Source organism: Ursus americanus, chromosome 4 (genome assembly GCF_024610735.1).
Source record: "Ursus americanus isolate L20-20 chromosome 4, mUrsAme1.1.p, whole genome shotgun sequence".
Lineage (NCBI taxonomy): Eukaryota > Metazoa > Chordata > Mammalia > Carnivora > Ursidae > Ursus > Ursus americanus.
This window is the reverse complement of record NC_142130.1, coordinates 91,930,341-91,943,601: the sequence shown is the minus strand read 5'-3', so window position 1 is coordinate 91,943,601 and position 13,261 is coordinate 91,930,341. Positions and strand designations below refer to the sequence as shown.

Here is a 13,261-nt window from a genome sequence, read left to right as displayed (position 1 = left end):
ATTTACACATTTATTCTGTTAACTATCCATTTAAAAAAAAACAACAGCTGAATCTCTAGTCTGAATATTAAAATGATTAGCAAGATTAATCTGCATTACATTTCTTTTTCATTTTAAGAAGTTTTGTACTTAAAGGTCATAAATGTGTACTAAAGTAGTTTGAACAGGTTTAAAATCAGCTCTGTAGGTTTGTGATAATGGACTCTGACTTGTTTTCCTGTAACTTTTTCTACTTACCCACCTTTTCATAAAAGTAAGCTTTCAGTTTCTGTATTTTAACTAATATTCTTTAAAAATAACTTTTTCCCTCCCTATTACAAAATCAGAGAATGTGCTTATGGTTTATGAGTGTTTTTTAATTAAGTAGGATACACAGAAAAAAGTAAAAGCCAATGAACTTTTAAATGTGTACTTCTTATCATCTCTCATCAATCCAGAATCTCATGTGGCACGTAAAACTGAAAACCATTAAACCATTTTTGTCTATTTACTGTTCTCCCATTTTAAGGAATAAACTATCACGCCAACAAATCACTTCTGATACGTCGTAAACTTACCTGGTTAGTTAGAGGTTGCTGAATCTGGTCAGAATAAGATAAGGCAGAAACCTGTTGGTCACTTATGTTTGGCTGGCGACGGTCACTGTACTGATGTGAATGGGGCATCTGTCCAGCCATCTGAAGGCCAGCAGCATGGAATGAAAATGACGGTGCAAGCCGAACAGATGAAGGTTTGCATGCTGAAGTCTCTCCTCCTACAAGAAGACAACAAGTGAAGTTGAAAGGATGTATTTATACCCCGATGTCTGCATCTTTTCACCTGATAGTTCCTTCCATAAGGACCTTATAGGATGTTCAACAGTATTAAAAACTTTTAAAACTACAAAGTGCAAACAAGAAACTACACTTGACACAACAGTTCTATGTTAAACGGTATAAAATATAGTGATTTAGGGGCGCCTGGGTAGCACAGTCGTTAAGTGTCTGCCTTCGGCTCAGGGCGTGATCCCGGCGTTCTGGGATCGAGCCCCACATCAGGCTCCTCTGCTGGGAGCCTGCTTCTTCCTCTCCTACTCCCCTGCTGTGTTCCCTCTCTCACTGGCTGTCCCTCTGTCACATAAATAAATAAAATCTTAAAAAAAAAAAAATCTTAAAAAAAGAAAAAGATATTTCTTTAAAAAAATATAGCGATTTAAGTCAGTGTCTATAAATCTGTAGTAAGAGAAAATCTTAAGTAAATCTTTTTGTAAAGCAATAGGAATAACAACCCTTAATACTTATTTTCACATATGAGATTTTCATCAATTGAGAACTGTTAAGTTGCACGAGTAATCTCTGGTTTCTTGAGCAAGGCCTCTCCAATGGATCAGCTCCTTAGAAACCAATTCAAAGGAACACTGCTGAGATGCTGCTTTGCACCTGCCAGGTGTATGCGATCAGTATTCCAGCATCCCCCAAACCAAGTGAAAGATTTGTCTTAATGGTGCTCACCACTGACACCGGTAATTAAAAGTGGAGCATACAAACACACAGGCACAAATTCACAGGACGCTAGGGTCCTTCAAACTCTTCTGACACAGTCCTAAGAACACCCAGACCTGGCAAGCTCACCACAAGTGTGAATGGTCAATAATTATCCCACAGGGAGGCTGGGACCACAGTCATGAGTTTTCATCGTAGACATGGAAAATCAACACTCGGTCAAAGGTATTTGGTAGTTAATTAATAAAAGTTAATTCTTCTTTAAAAAAAGAAAAGAAAAAAACTTTCTTCTTAAATTGAACCACACTTTTAATCACAGACTAAAGCCAAAAGGTGAAGCGCCAAACCCTGGTCAACGAACTGAGGACCCAGAATTCTCGGGCTTGTCTTCCTGAATAAACCAGCTAACTCCAACCATACAGCAGACCGTACTGCTCAGTACCAGGGTACTTCTGGCTCAAGTACGATTTCTGAGACATATTCAGAGCGCCGGCCCAACAGTGCAGGGCACGGACGCTCAGCCAGAGTGCTGCCATTTGAAATCTCAGCTCCACGCCTGCCGGCTGTGCAGCCTTGCCCACCTAATTTCCTAAAAAATGAGAGTAATACCTACCTCCAAAGCCTGTGGTGAGGGTTAAGTGCTTTCATATGTGTAAAATACTTAGACTAGCTCTGGCAATTAATAAATGGCCCAATACTGGCTGCAACTGCTGTATGGTGATGTACAGTAAAGGACAATGGAGAGAGCACCCATTTCTGGGGAGCCACCAACCTCTAATCGAATGTCACATAGACTCCCCAAACTGAAGAGAACAAAGCTCTACAAGTTCCACTTCTATTTTCTACCACAGAGAATGACACCGTCTTCCACCCAGTGAACCAGAATCAAAGCTCCCAGAGTCAAGTGAGAGTTCTTTTCCTCCACAAACCAACCTCATGCAAAGAGCCACCCCATCTTGCTGGTTCCACCTCCCATAGAACATTCAAATACAATCACTTCTCTTTTCCACCAACCCATGTCTCACTTAAAGGACTAAAAGAGATTCCTAATAGCTCTACCTTTACTCTGCCCATTTCTGATTTCTTCAATAAGATACTAGAGTGACTTTTTAAAGCGCACATCTCAAGTCCTCCACCCCTACTGAAACGTGACTATAACCTGCCTTGGCACTGCCTTCAGACCTTAGCTTCTGTCTCCCTCCATTACAGCATGAGGTCCTTAACAGACTCACAGTACATGAGCAATAAATATTTGCTGAATAAGTAAAAGGACAGTGTTACTATCATGATAGATGTTGTAATTTTCTAAACATTTCCTTACTGATACTAAAAAACTACAATCAATTTAATTACATAGAACAACTGTTCAGTTAAAAAAAAAAACTGGAGGGGGGGGCACCTGGGTGGCTCCATCGGTTAAGTGTCTGCCTTCAGCTCAGGTCATGATATCAGGGTCCTGGGATAGAGCCCCACAGCATTGGGCTCTCTGCTCAGCGGGAAGTGTGCTTCTCTCTCTCACTCTCCCTCTATGCTCTCTCTCTCTCAAATAAATAAAATCTTTTTTAAAAACTGGGAATTTATCATAAGGATATAATCAAGGATGCTCACAAAGACAGGGAGGAATGTTTATCCTGGTATTGTCTGCAACAGCAACAACAACAACAAAGGAAACCTAAATGTCAAGTAATGGAGGGAAAGGGAGGCTTTATATTTGCAGGTTAAAAATCACCAAAAACCTGGGAAGGAATATAAACATATATAAAAAAGATTGAGTTCTCTGACATATAAATAGCTCTTATAAATAAACAGTAAAAACCGTTAAGGCCCTGAATGACAAATTACTTAACCACTCTAGGTCTTAGTTTCCCTATCTATGCAGCAGAGTTATTATTATACTAACCCTATTCTCTTAGGTGTATTATGAAGTTTTTAAAATAAGACACCACAAGTAAGCCATGAATAATGGATCCTGGTACTTTAAAAAATATATTAGCTTCTGTTTCTATTATCAATGTCATTATTATAGACTATGTTTAAACTTACTTATAATATATAGAAATAAGGATAAAAATCATTAGTATATAGCTTAAATAATCATCAACTGAACCTGTGACAAGGAAAAACAAAATGACCATCATGCCAGACACCCCTCAACACCACTCCATGACCCTCTCAATCAATACCCAATTCCCTCTACCCCAAAGTTACTACCTTGACCTCCAAAATCAGACTAGTTAATAACTTTACATAAATGGGTTTGTTCATTTTATGTTTATGAACTGTGGTTTGCTCATTATTCATTATTTTATGGTATCCCATTATATGAACATGTGATGACTTACTTATCTCTTTGGCTTTTGATTGACATTTGGATTATTTCCAGGCTAGAGCTATTATAAATAATGCCACTAGGAAAAGTCTTGTTAAGTGTCTTTTGGTATACATTGAGATGCTGTTCTGCTGTTTCTCCAGCTTTTTAATTGCTCTGTTTTCCCCCTAGCAGTTTATGAAAAATCCCCTCTGTTCCACTCCTTCACTATCACTTGGAATCATTATTCTAAGTTTCAGCCATTTCACGGGTGCGTAGTGGTGCTCCACTAAGAGGCGAACATGCATTTTCCCAGCGACTACGATCACCTTTTCATTTATTTAAGGCCAGTTAAATATCCACTTCTGTGAAATGCCCATTCAGGTTCTTTTCCATTTTTCTATCAGGAAAGTCTTTCTCTTACACATTTCTAAAACTTAAAACATTCTATTTGTAACATTTTGTGTATGAGCCCTTTACTTGTTATATAAGTGGTTTGCACTGTCACCCACTTAATGATGTTTTTTAATCAGCACAATCTCTTAATTTCATCAGCTTTTGTTTTAGAATTAATATTTGTGGTGTCCATTTAAGAAATGTTCCCTTATACCAAAGTCATCAAGAAATTCTATGTTATCTTCTAGAAGTTGAGTTTCACCATTCACATCTAGATGGACAATGCTCTTGGACTGGATTTCTGGGCATGTGTACCAGAGGAATCAAGTTGCATTCCCCGCCCCCCAACCCCTCAATGGACATTTGATTCACTCAGGACCAATTATTTCCCTGCTGCTCTGCAATGCCATCTTTGTCATTAACGACATGCCCATATTTGCTTAGATCTGGTTTTAGATTCTCTATTCTGTTCTACTGGACACAGGCCTACCTAGATTTCTTAAAATTTTGTGTAAGAAACAGCTTTACGAGTTTAAATATCCAGCAGAGAATTTTGTGCCTCCTGAAGAATGATTTGGTTATTCTTAGCCCTTTGCATGCCCATGTATGACGACTTAGAATTAGCTCATCAAAATCACAAAACAAACAAACCTATGTTGGCACTGTGGCTGAAATTGCACATTGTCCAATCACTTGACTGCAACTGATCCAATCAATTATGTGCATTAAATTGAACAGTGGACTTTTTTGCAATGATGAATTCATCAGCATTGTCTAATAGGCAACTACTAGCACTACTGGACATCTGAACAGTTTTATTTCTTCTTCCTAATCCTTATTCTTCCTCTCGCCTTATTCTACTTGCTGTTGTCCCTCTAATACAGTGATGATCAGAAGAGGAGATACAGGTACCACTGTCTTACTCCCAAGCTTTCAGTACTGCTTTAGTATTGCGGTTGCTGTAGGCTTTTAACTGATAACCATTATCAGAGGAATCAAGTTCCTTTCTAGTCCTAGTTTGCTAAAACCTTTTCTTCACAAATGGATGCTGAATTTTACTAAATGCTTTTTCTGCACCCACTGAGATGACATCAGTTTTCTGATGACACTGTTAACATGGTGAAATACACTGATTTTTGAATATGAAACTGACTTTGCATTTCCTGGAACACAATTTGGTCACGATTATCCTTTTGTGATAGATTCACTGATGAAACCATCTGGTCCTGGGAGTTTTCTTTGCGGGTAGTTAAAAGTTAATAATTAATTAAAAGCTGTCTTTCTTTACTCAAATTTTGCATTTCCTGGTGTGTCTGTTTTGATAAGTTGTAGTTTTCTAATAGTATGTCTCCATCTACATTTCAAACACACTGGCATCAAGCTCTTCATTATACCCTCTAAGCTTTTCTTTCAGTGTAGGTATAATTGTAGTGACATCCCCTTCAATTCAGCTCTGGTTAATGAGGCCTTCTCCTACCTTGTGATCAGTTTAATCAAAGGTTTACTAATTTTATTAAGTATCCTCTCTTATATAGGGTTTTCTATTTCTGCTCTCATCTTGTTCTATCAGTTAGCAAGAGGTATATTAAAAATATTCCGTTTAAGCATGTTACTGGATTCCATAAATTTAGAGTTGTTCTACCTTCCTGATGAATAAAACCTTTCATCATCATAAACAGCCCTTTTTTATTTCCAATAATACTTCCCCTTGTCTGATACTAGTATGGCCATACCACGCTTTCTCTTATTCTTTGTGTGGTATGCCTTCTGTTCACCCTTTACTGTCAACTCCCCATTCCCTTATTATTTTAGATTTGTCTCTTATAAACAGTTTGCAGTTTATAAGTTTATTTAATTTATGAATGTACACTAGTAAGTGTACATAAGTACACTATAACTATACTATTACTAGTACACTATAACACATAACTACTAGTTTATTTAACATACAAATGTACGCTAATAACCCTTCTATTTATTCCAACTGTTTTATGTTCCTTTCTTACCTTCTGCTGGACTGAAATTTCTATACCTCCCCAACACATAAACTATTTTATTATTTTTTAGTTATCTTATACATTATAATATAATTACTATCTTTGATTCATTAAAATCTAATTACTGTATACTATTGTTGACTTGGGTATGTATACATACACACACACATACACAATCACAAGACATCAACTAATCATCCAGCATGGGCAGAATCAGACTCAAAGATACATTTGGAGGGAGGGATCGATGGATAAATTTTGTGATATCCGGACAGCTATGAAAGAAATACAAAGAAATGGCTAGCTGCTACTTGATTATTATTGTGATATCTATTCTCCTAAAATATGTGTTTCATTTCCTGAACCTAGATCCAGTCGATTACGTGCATTAGATTCAACAAGCACTGAGAGGCTACTACTATGGCACTGTCTGGGAGCGACAATGACACCCAAGATCTGTAACAGCACCTCACAAACTTTAAAGTTCTTACAAATTGCCTTTGAATCCTATTAAAAACGCAGATTCTGATTCAGTACACCTAAGACAGAGTTTGGGATTTACATTTCTAAGAAGCCACCAGATAATGCCAATGCTGCTTCGAACAGCATCTAAAAACAATATAATCACTTAATTTAATAAAAGAAACCTATTTTCCAACTGATCCAAGTAGCAGATAACCCAAACGTAAGCTATAATCCTGACTACCCAACACACTACAGGGCTGTCCTCCCCCCCAATAGATCTGCCTTCCTAGTTAGATATTTGGGGTTTTTTTATTATTACTAAAACACTAATACGCATTCCTGTGCAAAATGGTGGTATGCTAGGTGACAAAGAATCCAATGTTCTTTTTAAATTTTACTGTAGGTAATGTGAACACAGGTTAACAAGAAGTTAACTTTATGTTTCTCACTTACAGAACTTTTTTTAGATGTTTACTATACCATCTATCACAACTCCTTAGCAACATTACCAGTTGTGAGGCTGTATACAGGTGTATTTGCCACATGCTCACTGTCCCCTTCCTTAGCTCAACTGCTGTGTGTGAAATGCAGAAAGATACTGAAGTTTAATTTCCTCCCACAATGCCAAAAAGTATTTAAGTTATCCACTCACTCATTCCTCTCTCTCTTATAAGACTCCAAGAAGGCAAACTAATATGAGAATTTCTTGTCAGTCCAATTTAATAATCAGGCCCATCACCACGGCTTTTATTCTTTCCAACGTTTCCATCTTCCCTTTCAATTCAAATGTTAATAAGAACAAAGACTCAGTTCATCCTATGATGTTAATAAAGTATTAGGTTGAACGGCAGGAAACTGCTAATACTACACCTCCTTTGGCCTACAAAATGGCAAGTTCGTATGGTTTAACCTGACATCTACACCACACTACATATAATCCTTGTCCAACTAAACTAAAAACTAGCTCTAATATTTTAGCCCAAGAATGTATCAAAATACATGCTGCAACATCAAGTCTTGTAATTTAATGATCATCTTATAATACTTAACCCAAAAGTATCTTCATAATCATTATTTGTGGAGTTCAGTTCCAAAATAATAGTTTAAATTGCTGCCAAATAGTGTGAAAGACAAGTTGCAGAAAAATATGCAAGTAGGATCCTATCAGCAGTTTTTATACCTTTCTGAACTATATGGATCTTTTTCTTTTACCATGAGCATGTTTCTAAAATTTCATAAGAATTGTGTTGGTAAGTAGCTTACTTTAAAAAAAAAAGAAGTAGCTTTTTCATTCCACTCAAGTTACTACGTTTCAGCAAAAGCCTGCTAATACCAGAGACCATAACACTAGTAGAGATTAGCAGTAATTCTACAGAGAAGCATTCCAAGAACAGATCTGAGACTGGGAGATGTCAAGCCTCTAAAAGCAGAGGTAGACATAGAGCAAACATCAAACAGAAAATCCTGGGAGCCGACCCTGAGTGAAAAAAACAACCATTTATTTATCTCTGATGTAAGACCCACAAATAACTCCACCTGTAGCTAACTTAAATTTTTTTTGTTATTAATATGTGGAGAGAGGACCATTCTTGTGGTTATTTTAATCCACATTGGATTTCAAAGAGAAAGAACAATATTAAAGAACAAAAATAAATGAAAATAATTCAAGTTAATTAAAACTATAACATCCAAAATGTGGAAACTCTTATGAGGCCAAGCTTCTGAGACAGACTCCCCTAATAAAGGAAGGGAGGACAACCAGGACTACATGGGGAAAATGTGCAACATCACTAGCAACAAGACATACCCATAACACAGAAGAAAAACGTCAAAGGAGTAGCCGGCTGCTCTGTAAATGAAGTGCTGGGAACACAGGATTAAGACGGTAACTGAACATAAGTCCATGAAAAAAGTTTTGTCCACCAAGATATCATCAGTACCAAGAACAGTGCCTGGCACGTGGCCTGCCTTCAATAAATATTTGTTCAATGAAACAATGAACTGAATCCATCAGGAATATTTAGAATATGAAGAAATGGTTGAGAAAGGGAGGGAAAGAGAGAGCTGAAGGGGGTAAGGATGAAAGAAATATTTTTACAATGGGGGCACATGAGTCAGAAATAAAGAACAGTCTAATCATAACACAGGCTAGAGCTACTGCTCAACAGTCAATTTCTCTCACTCATTTTTGTATCCCGAGCACATAGCACACTGCATGGCTCCACAGTAGGTGTTAAATAAATACAGATTAAAGTCAAACTATGTTAGGGCTCCGTCAACTATCTAATGATAAGGACAAATAAATTGATCTCTTATTACCCCCAGGTTAGTGGGCAGTATTTGTCATGACAGAATGCGGGTGCATGTGGACACACACGCGTGGTTTGTTGTAACCTACTAGCCCAAACAGCATATTCAGTTGTCTACAAACACGATGAAATTGCTCATGTAAGATCTAAATAAATGTTCAGGTTTTTCGGTCTACAACTTTTTAATTAAATCTGTACGGTAAATTGTGAAGAATAACATGGGACAGAGATAAAAATATGTATCTTTAAAAGCCTGTAACATCAGACTTCCACTTCTGAGTGCCTCGTAACTGAACTACCTCACTCACCATGAATAGCTGTAAAACTGGTCAGACACGTGAAATAACTGTTTTTCAGATACTCGACAACAGGCAGTGCAGAGCTGTGATCACTGAGAAGAAGGAAACAAACCTGGTGAGCTCCAAAATCACCCTGGCTTTCTATGTGGGGACAATTTCCAGAGTACAATGTAGGGAGAGGGAGCCCAAATACAATAGCAGTGGTCTTGCTGAGTGGGGAAGACAGAGACCAGAGCTCAAGGCTACAGCGCTGGCCTCTTTGTGGCCTGCCTCACAAAGAAGGAAGATTTGCAGAGAAGGCGCTCCACTAATCTACACCTAGAAATCCTCCTGACTCTTTGGCCAAATACTAAGTTGCCCGAGTGCCAGGTGCAGGCCCGGGAGGCTGGGCAAAAAACAACTGCCAGGGAGCTAGGAGGTGAACTACTAGAACTTGCAGAGGACTGGGAGACGGTTAAGGGCGCCAATCAGCTGGACTGGAAGAACCCGGCAAACACCACAGACATTCAAAACAGACCCCCCAAAAGCCCACACTTCAGGAGCAGAGCTATCCTGGCCCTACAATGAATGGTGACCTCGGCCTGTCCCAACAGACACTGAAACATACCTCAAAGGATCAAGATGGTGCGCCATCCGCCAGGACAAAATTCAACACCTTGTAAAGGACAACAAGCACCGGTTCTCAACTACCTCGCACTCCGGATGCCTACATCCAATCAAAAATCCCTAGGCACAGGGAGCGCCTGGCTGGCTCTATCGGTACAGCATGCGACTCTTAATTTCAGGGCTGTGAGTTCAAGCCCCATGTTGGGCATGGAGCCCACTTAAAAAAAAAGAAATCACACAAAGAAGCAGGAAAATGCTGCCTGTATTCAGGAGGAAAACAAATCCATCTACAGATCTAGAAATGACAGAAATAATGAAGTTAGCAGAGAAAAAAACAAGTATAGAAAATTTTTAAAATATAAAGGAAAATGTAAACAATATAAGAAAAAATAGCAAATCTTTTTTTTAAGTTTATTTGTTTATTTAAGTAATCTCAAATCCCAATATGGGGCTCCAACTCACGACCCCAAGATCAAGAGTCACACACTCCTCCGACTGAGCCAGTCAGGAGCCAAAACAGCAAATCTTGATAGATAAATAGGAACTATAAAAAGAAATCAAATGGCAATTCTAGAAATGAAAAATAACTGTAAATAGGGGTGCCTAGCTGGCTCAGTTGGTGGAGCTTGCAACACTTCATCTGGGGTCATAAGTTCAGACCCCACATTGGGCACAGAGTTTACTTTAAAAATAAAGAGAGAGAGAGAAAGAGAGAAAGAAAGAGAAAAAAAGAAAGAAAAATAACTGAAATGTAAAATTCACTGAATGGATCAAATGGCAGATTAAACACAGCAGAAAAAAAGATCAGTGAAGGTAAGAACAATGCACTGTAAATTAACCAAACTGAAGATAAGTATAAAATATAATGGAAAAAAATATAAACAAAGCCTCCAAAACCTTCAGAATAAAATCGAGCTAACACTGCTATTTAGAGAAGGCATCAAAAGGGAAGGAGAGAGAAACTGGGAAGAAAAATTTATGAAGAACTAAGTCAAAAAGTTTTCCAAATTTAACGAAAGGTATCAACCCACAGATCCAAACTCAATCAACCCCAAGCAGTGTAACAAGACACACACACACACACACACACACACACACACACACACACACACACACACACTAAGGCACTCAATTGTTAGAAACCAATGATGAAGAGAAAAACTGTAAAAGCAGCCAGAGTGGGGGGAAATACACAATTACATATAAGAGAACCACAGACTTCTCATCAGAAATCATGCACATGAGAAAAAAAGCAAAGAAACATCTAAAAATGATAAAAGAAAGACCTTTAACCCACAATTCTATATTCACTGAAATAAACCTTCACAATGAAGGAAAAACACTTTCAGACAAATGAAAGTGAAAAAAATTTTCAAGAGCTGACTTGGCACTCCAAAAATGTTCACAGTTCAGAGAAGGGAAAGGATTCTAGATAGAAACTGAGATCTGTACAAAGGAATAAAGACAAACAAATAGTAGAAACGTAGATAAATAGTAAAGACATTTCTCATCAGTATTTTTAAGAGATAACTCATTGTTTAAAGAAAAAAAAACAACATACTATAGAGTTTATAACGTATATATAAGTCATACAGATGACAACCACAGCACCAGGGACAGGAGAGATAAAATGGAAGTACACAATAGCATAACTTAATTAAGGCTGCACATGGTAAGCCCACAAGCAACCACTAAGAAAGACCAGATGGATAGATAACTAGAATACAGAAAACCTTACTTAACCCTAGAGTAAATGGGTCCTTAACCCTTTCAGTTACAAAAGGCAAACCAAATTCTTACAGGTGAAATAAGAGGTCGAGAACTTATTTTTAGTAATAGCATCTGGAACACAAAAAAGATTAAAATAATCACCCAAAATATAGCTGTTGGATTCCAGAAATTACTATACTGTACACACTGTAACATGTAATATGGTTGTATTTGTATGGCCCCCAATATTCTAAAATTATAAAGTATTTTTAAATAGTAAAAAATAAATAAGCAGATAATAATTTTATAGGTTATCAAGAGTCACGAAAATTCCAAGTAAATATTTTTTCTTACAGTATCCATAATATAAAAATGTTTCATCAGTAATAAACCTATTTTTCCCCATTTTACAGGAAACAAGGTGTAAGCAACCTTTGATCCTTTAATTTCTAGGGATGGGGGGGTGCTTGAAACCAAAGACAGATACACAAAGACATACAATGTCTCTAGAGATACTTTAGAGGTGAGATTAAATTTTTTATGAATCGTAACCCCACCAGGACCTCCCCCCTTCATCCTGCTTTGTTCACTACTGAATCCCCGGAACTTAGAACAGTACTCAGCACGCAGTAGAAGCTCTTTAAGTAACTGCTGCCTAAGTGACTAAATGAGTAGTATATAAAGAACACAGACATTCATCAACTGATAAATGTGAACCTGCTATTCGTAAAGTGAATCTGCCATTAGAAGATTTAGAAATGCAAATACAAAATGGAAGATTATTAATATGCTGCAATAAATTAAACATACAAGCTGCAGAATTTTAGGTATGATTACCTGATAACTGATTTGACATAACTGTGACAAAACTTCTAAAAAACTGAAAACAAACACTTTACCAGAAAAAGTATATGAGAAGGAAAGCCCTGTATTTAACGCAACTAAAATAATGGTCACTTGCACAAAGTGTTCACCAACATGCTTTTGAGGCAAATACAATAAAACTTAACTTCATGATTGTAGTTGCATGATCCTTGCTGGCTTATAACAGGCTTAAATTTACATATTCTCTAACCTCCCCCCACACACACACATACCCCAGTCCTGTGGGGGACAAAAAAGCAAACTTGTTTCTAACAGAAGTTTAATTTTAGATGTTGTTTCACTGGACAGCCCTGCAGAGGGCAGAAAACGATGCCTTTCAGACCAGCAGAATCCAGCGAACAGAGAGCAGCACGAGGGAACAGCACATGCACCAGGAGATGCTAAAGCAGCCTTTTCAGGAGTATCAGTGTCTTAATACAAAACCAGCCTGTTGGTCCATATATACAGGATCTCAACTACGTGGGTTTCTTTCCAGGAGAGTATTAAAATAACATCATTTATTCAAGAGGTAACTAACTAATCGGGCTAGCCTGAGACCAAGCCCAAAAGAAAAACATCTATAACCACAGTGACAATATCTAGAAGATGTACACAGGATGCGACGGTTGCTCTACCAGGCATCCAGACTAATACCACAGCAAAGGAGATCACTGGAGTCCCAACTAGACCATGTGTACAAGCGCCAGCCACTTCTCCAACGGAAGGAGGTGCCCCAACGGCAGCCACTCTGACTGCAGCCACTCGGCCTTCAGCCAAGTGTACCTGTCATAAACACGTCAAGATTTCAAGAGTTTTACAAAAATGA

The 13,261-nt window shown here is 37.8% G+C and overlaps 1 protein-coding gene across 6 annotated transcripts in view; it reads right to left on the bottom strand.

Annotated features, from left to right (window-relative positions):
- DYRK1A (dual specificity tyrosine phosphorylation regulated kinase 1A) overlaps positions 1 to 13,261 on the bottom strand; it is a 144,719-nt gene that overhangs the window by 39,822 nt on the left and 91,636 nt on the right. For all 6 annotated transcript variants that reach the window (XM_045813504.2, XM_045813503.2, XM_045813507.2 and 3 more), the window contains one exon: positions 558 to 754. In XM_045813504.2, the coding sequence (XP_045669460.1) occupies positions 558 to 754 (197 nt within the window). The remainder of the gene's footprint in view (positions 1 to 557; positions 755 to 13,261) is intronic.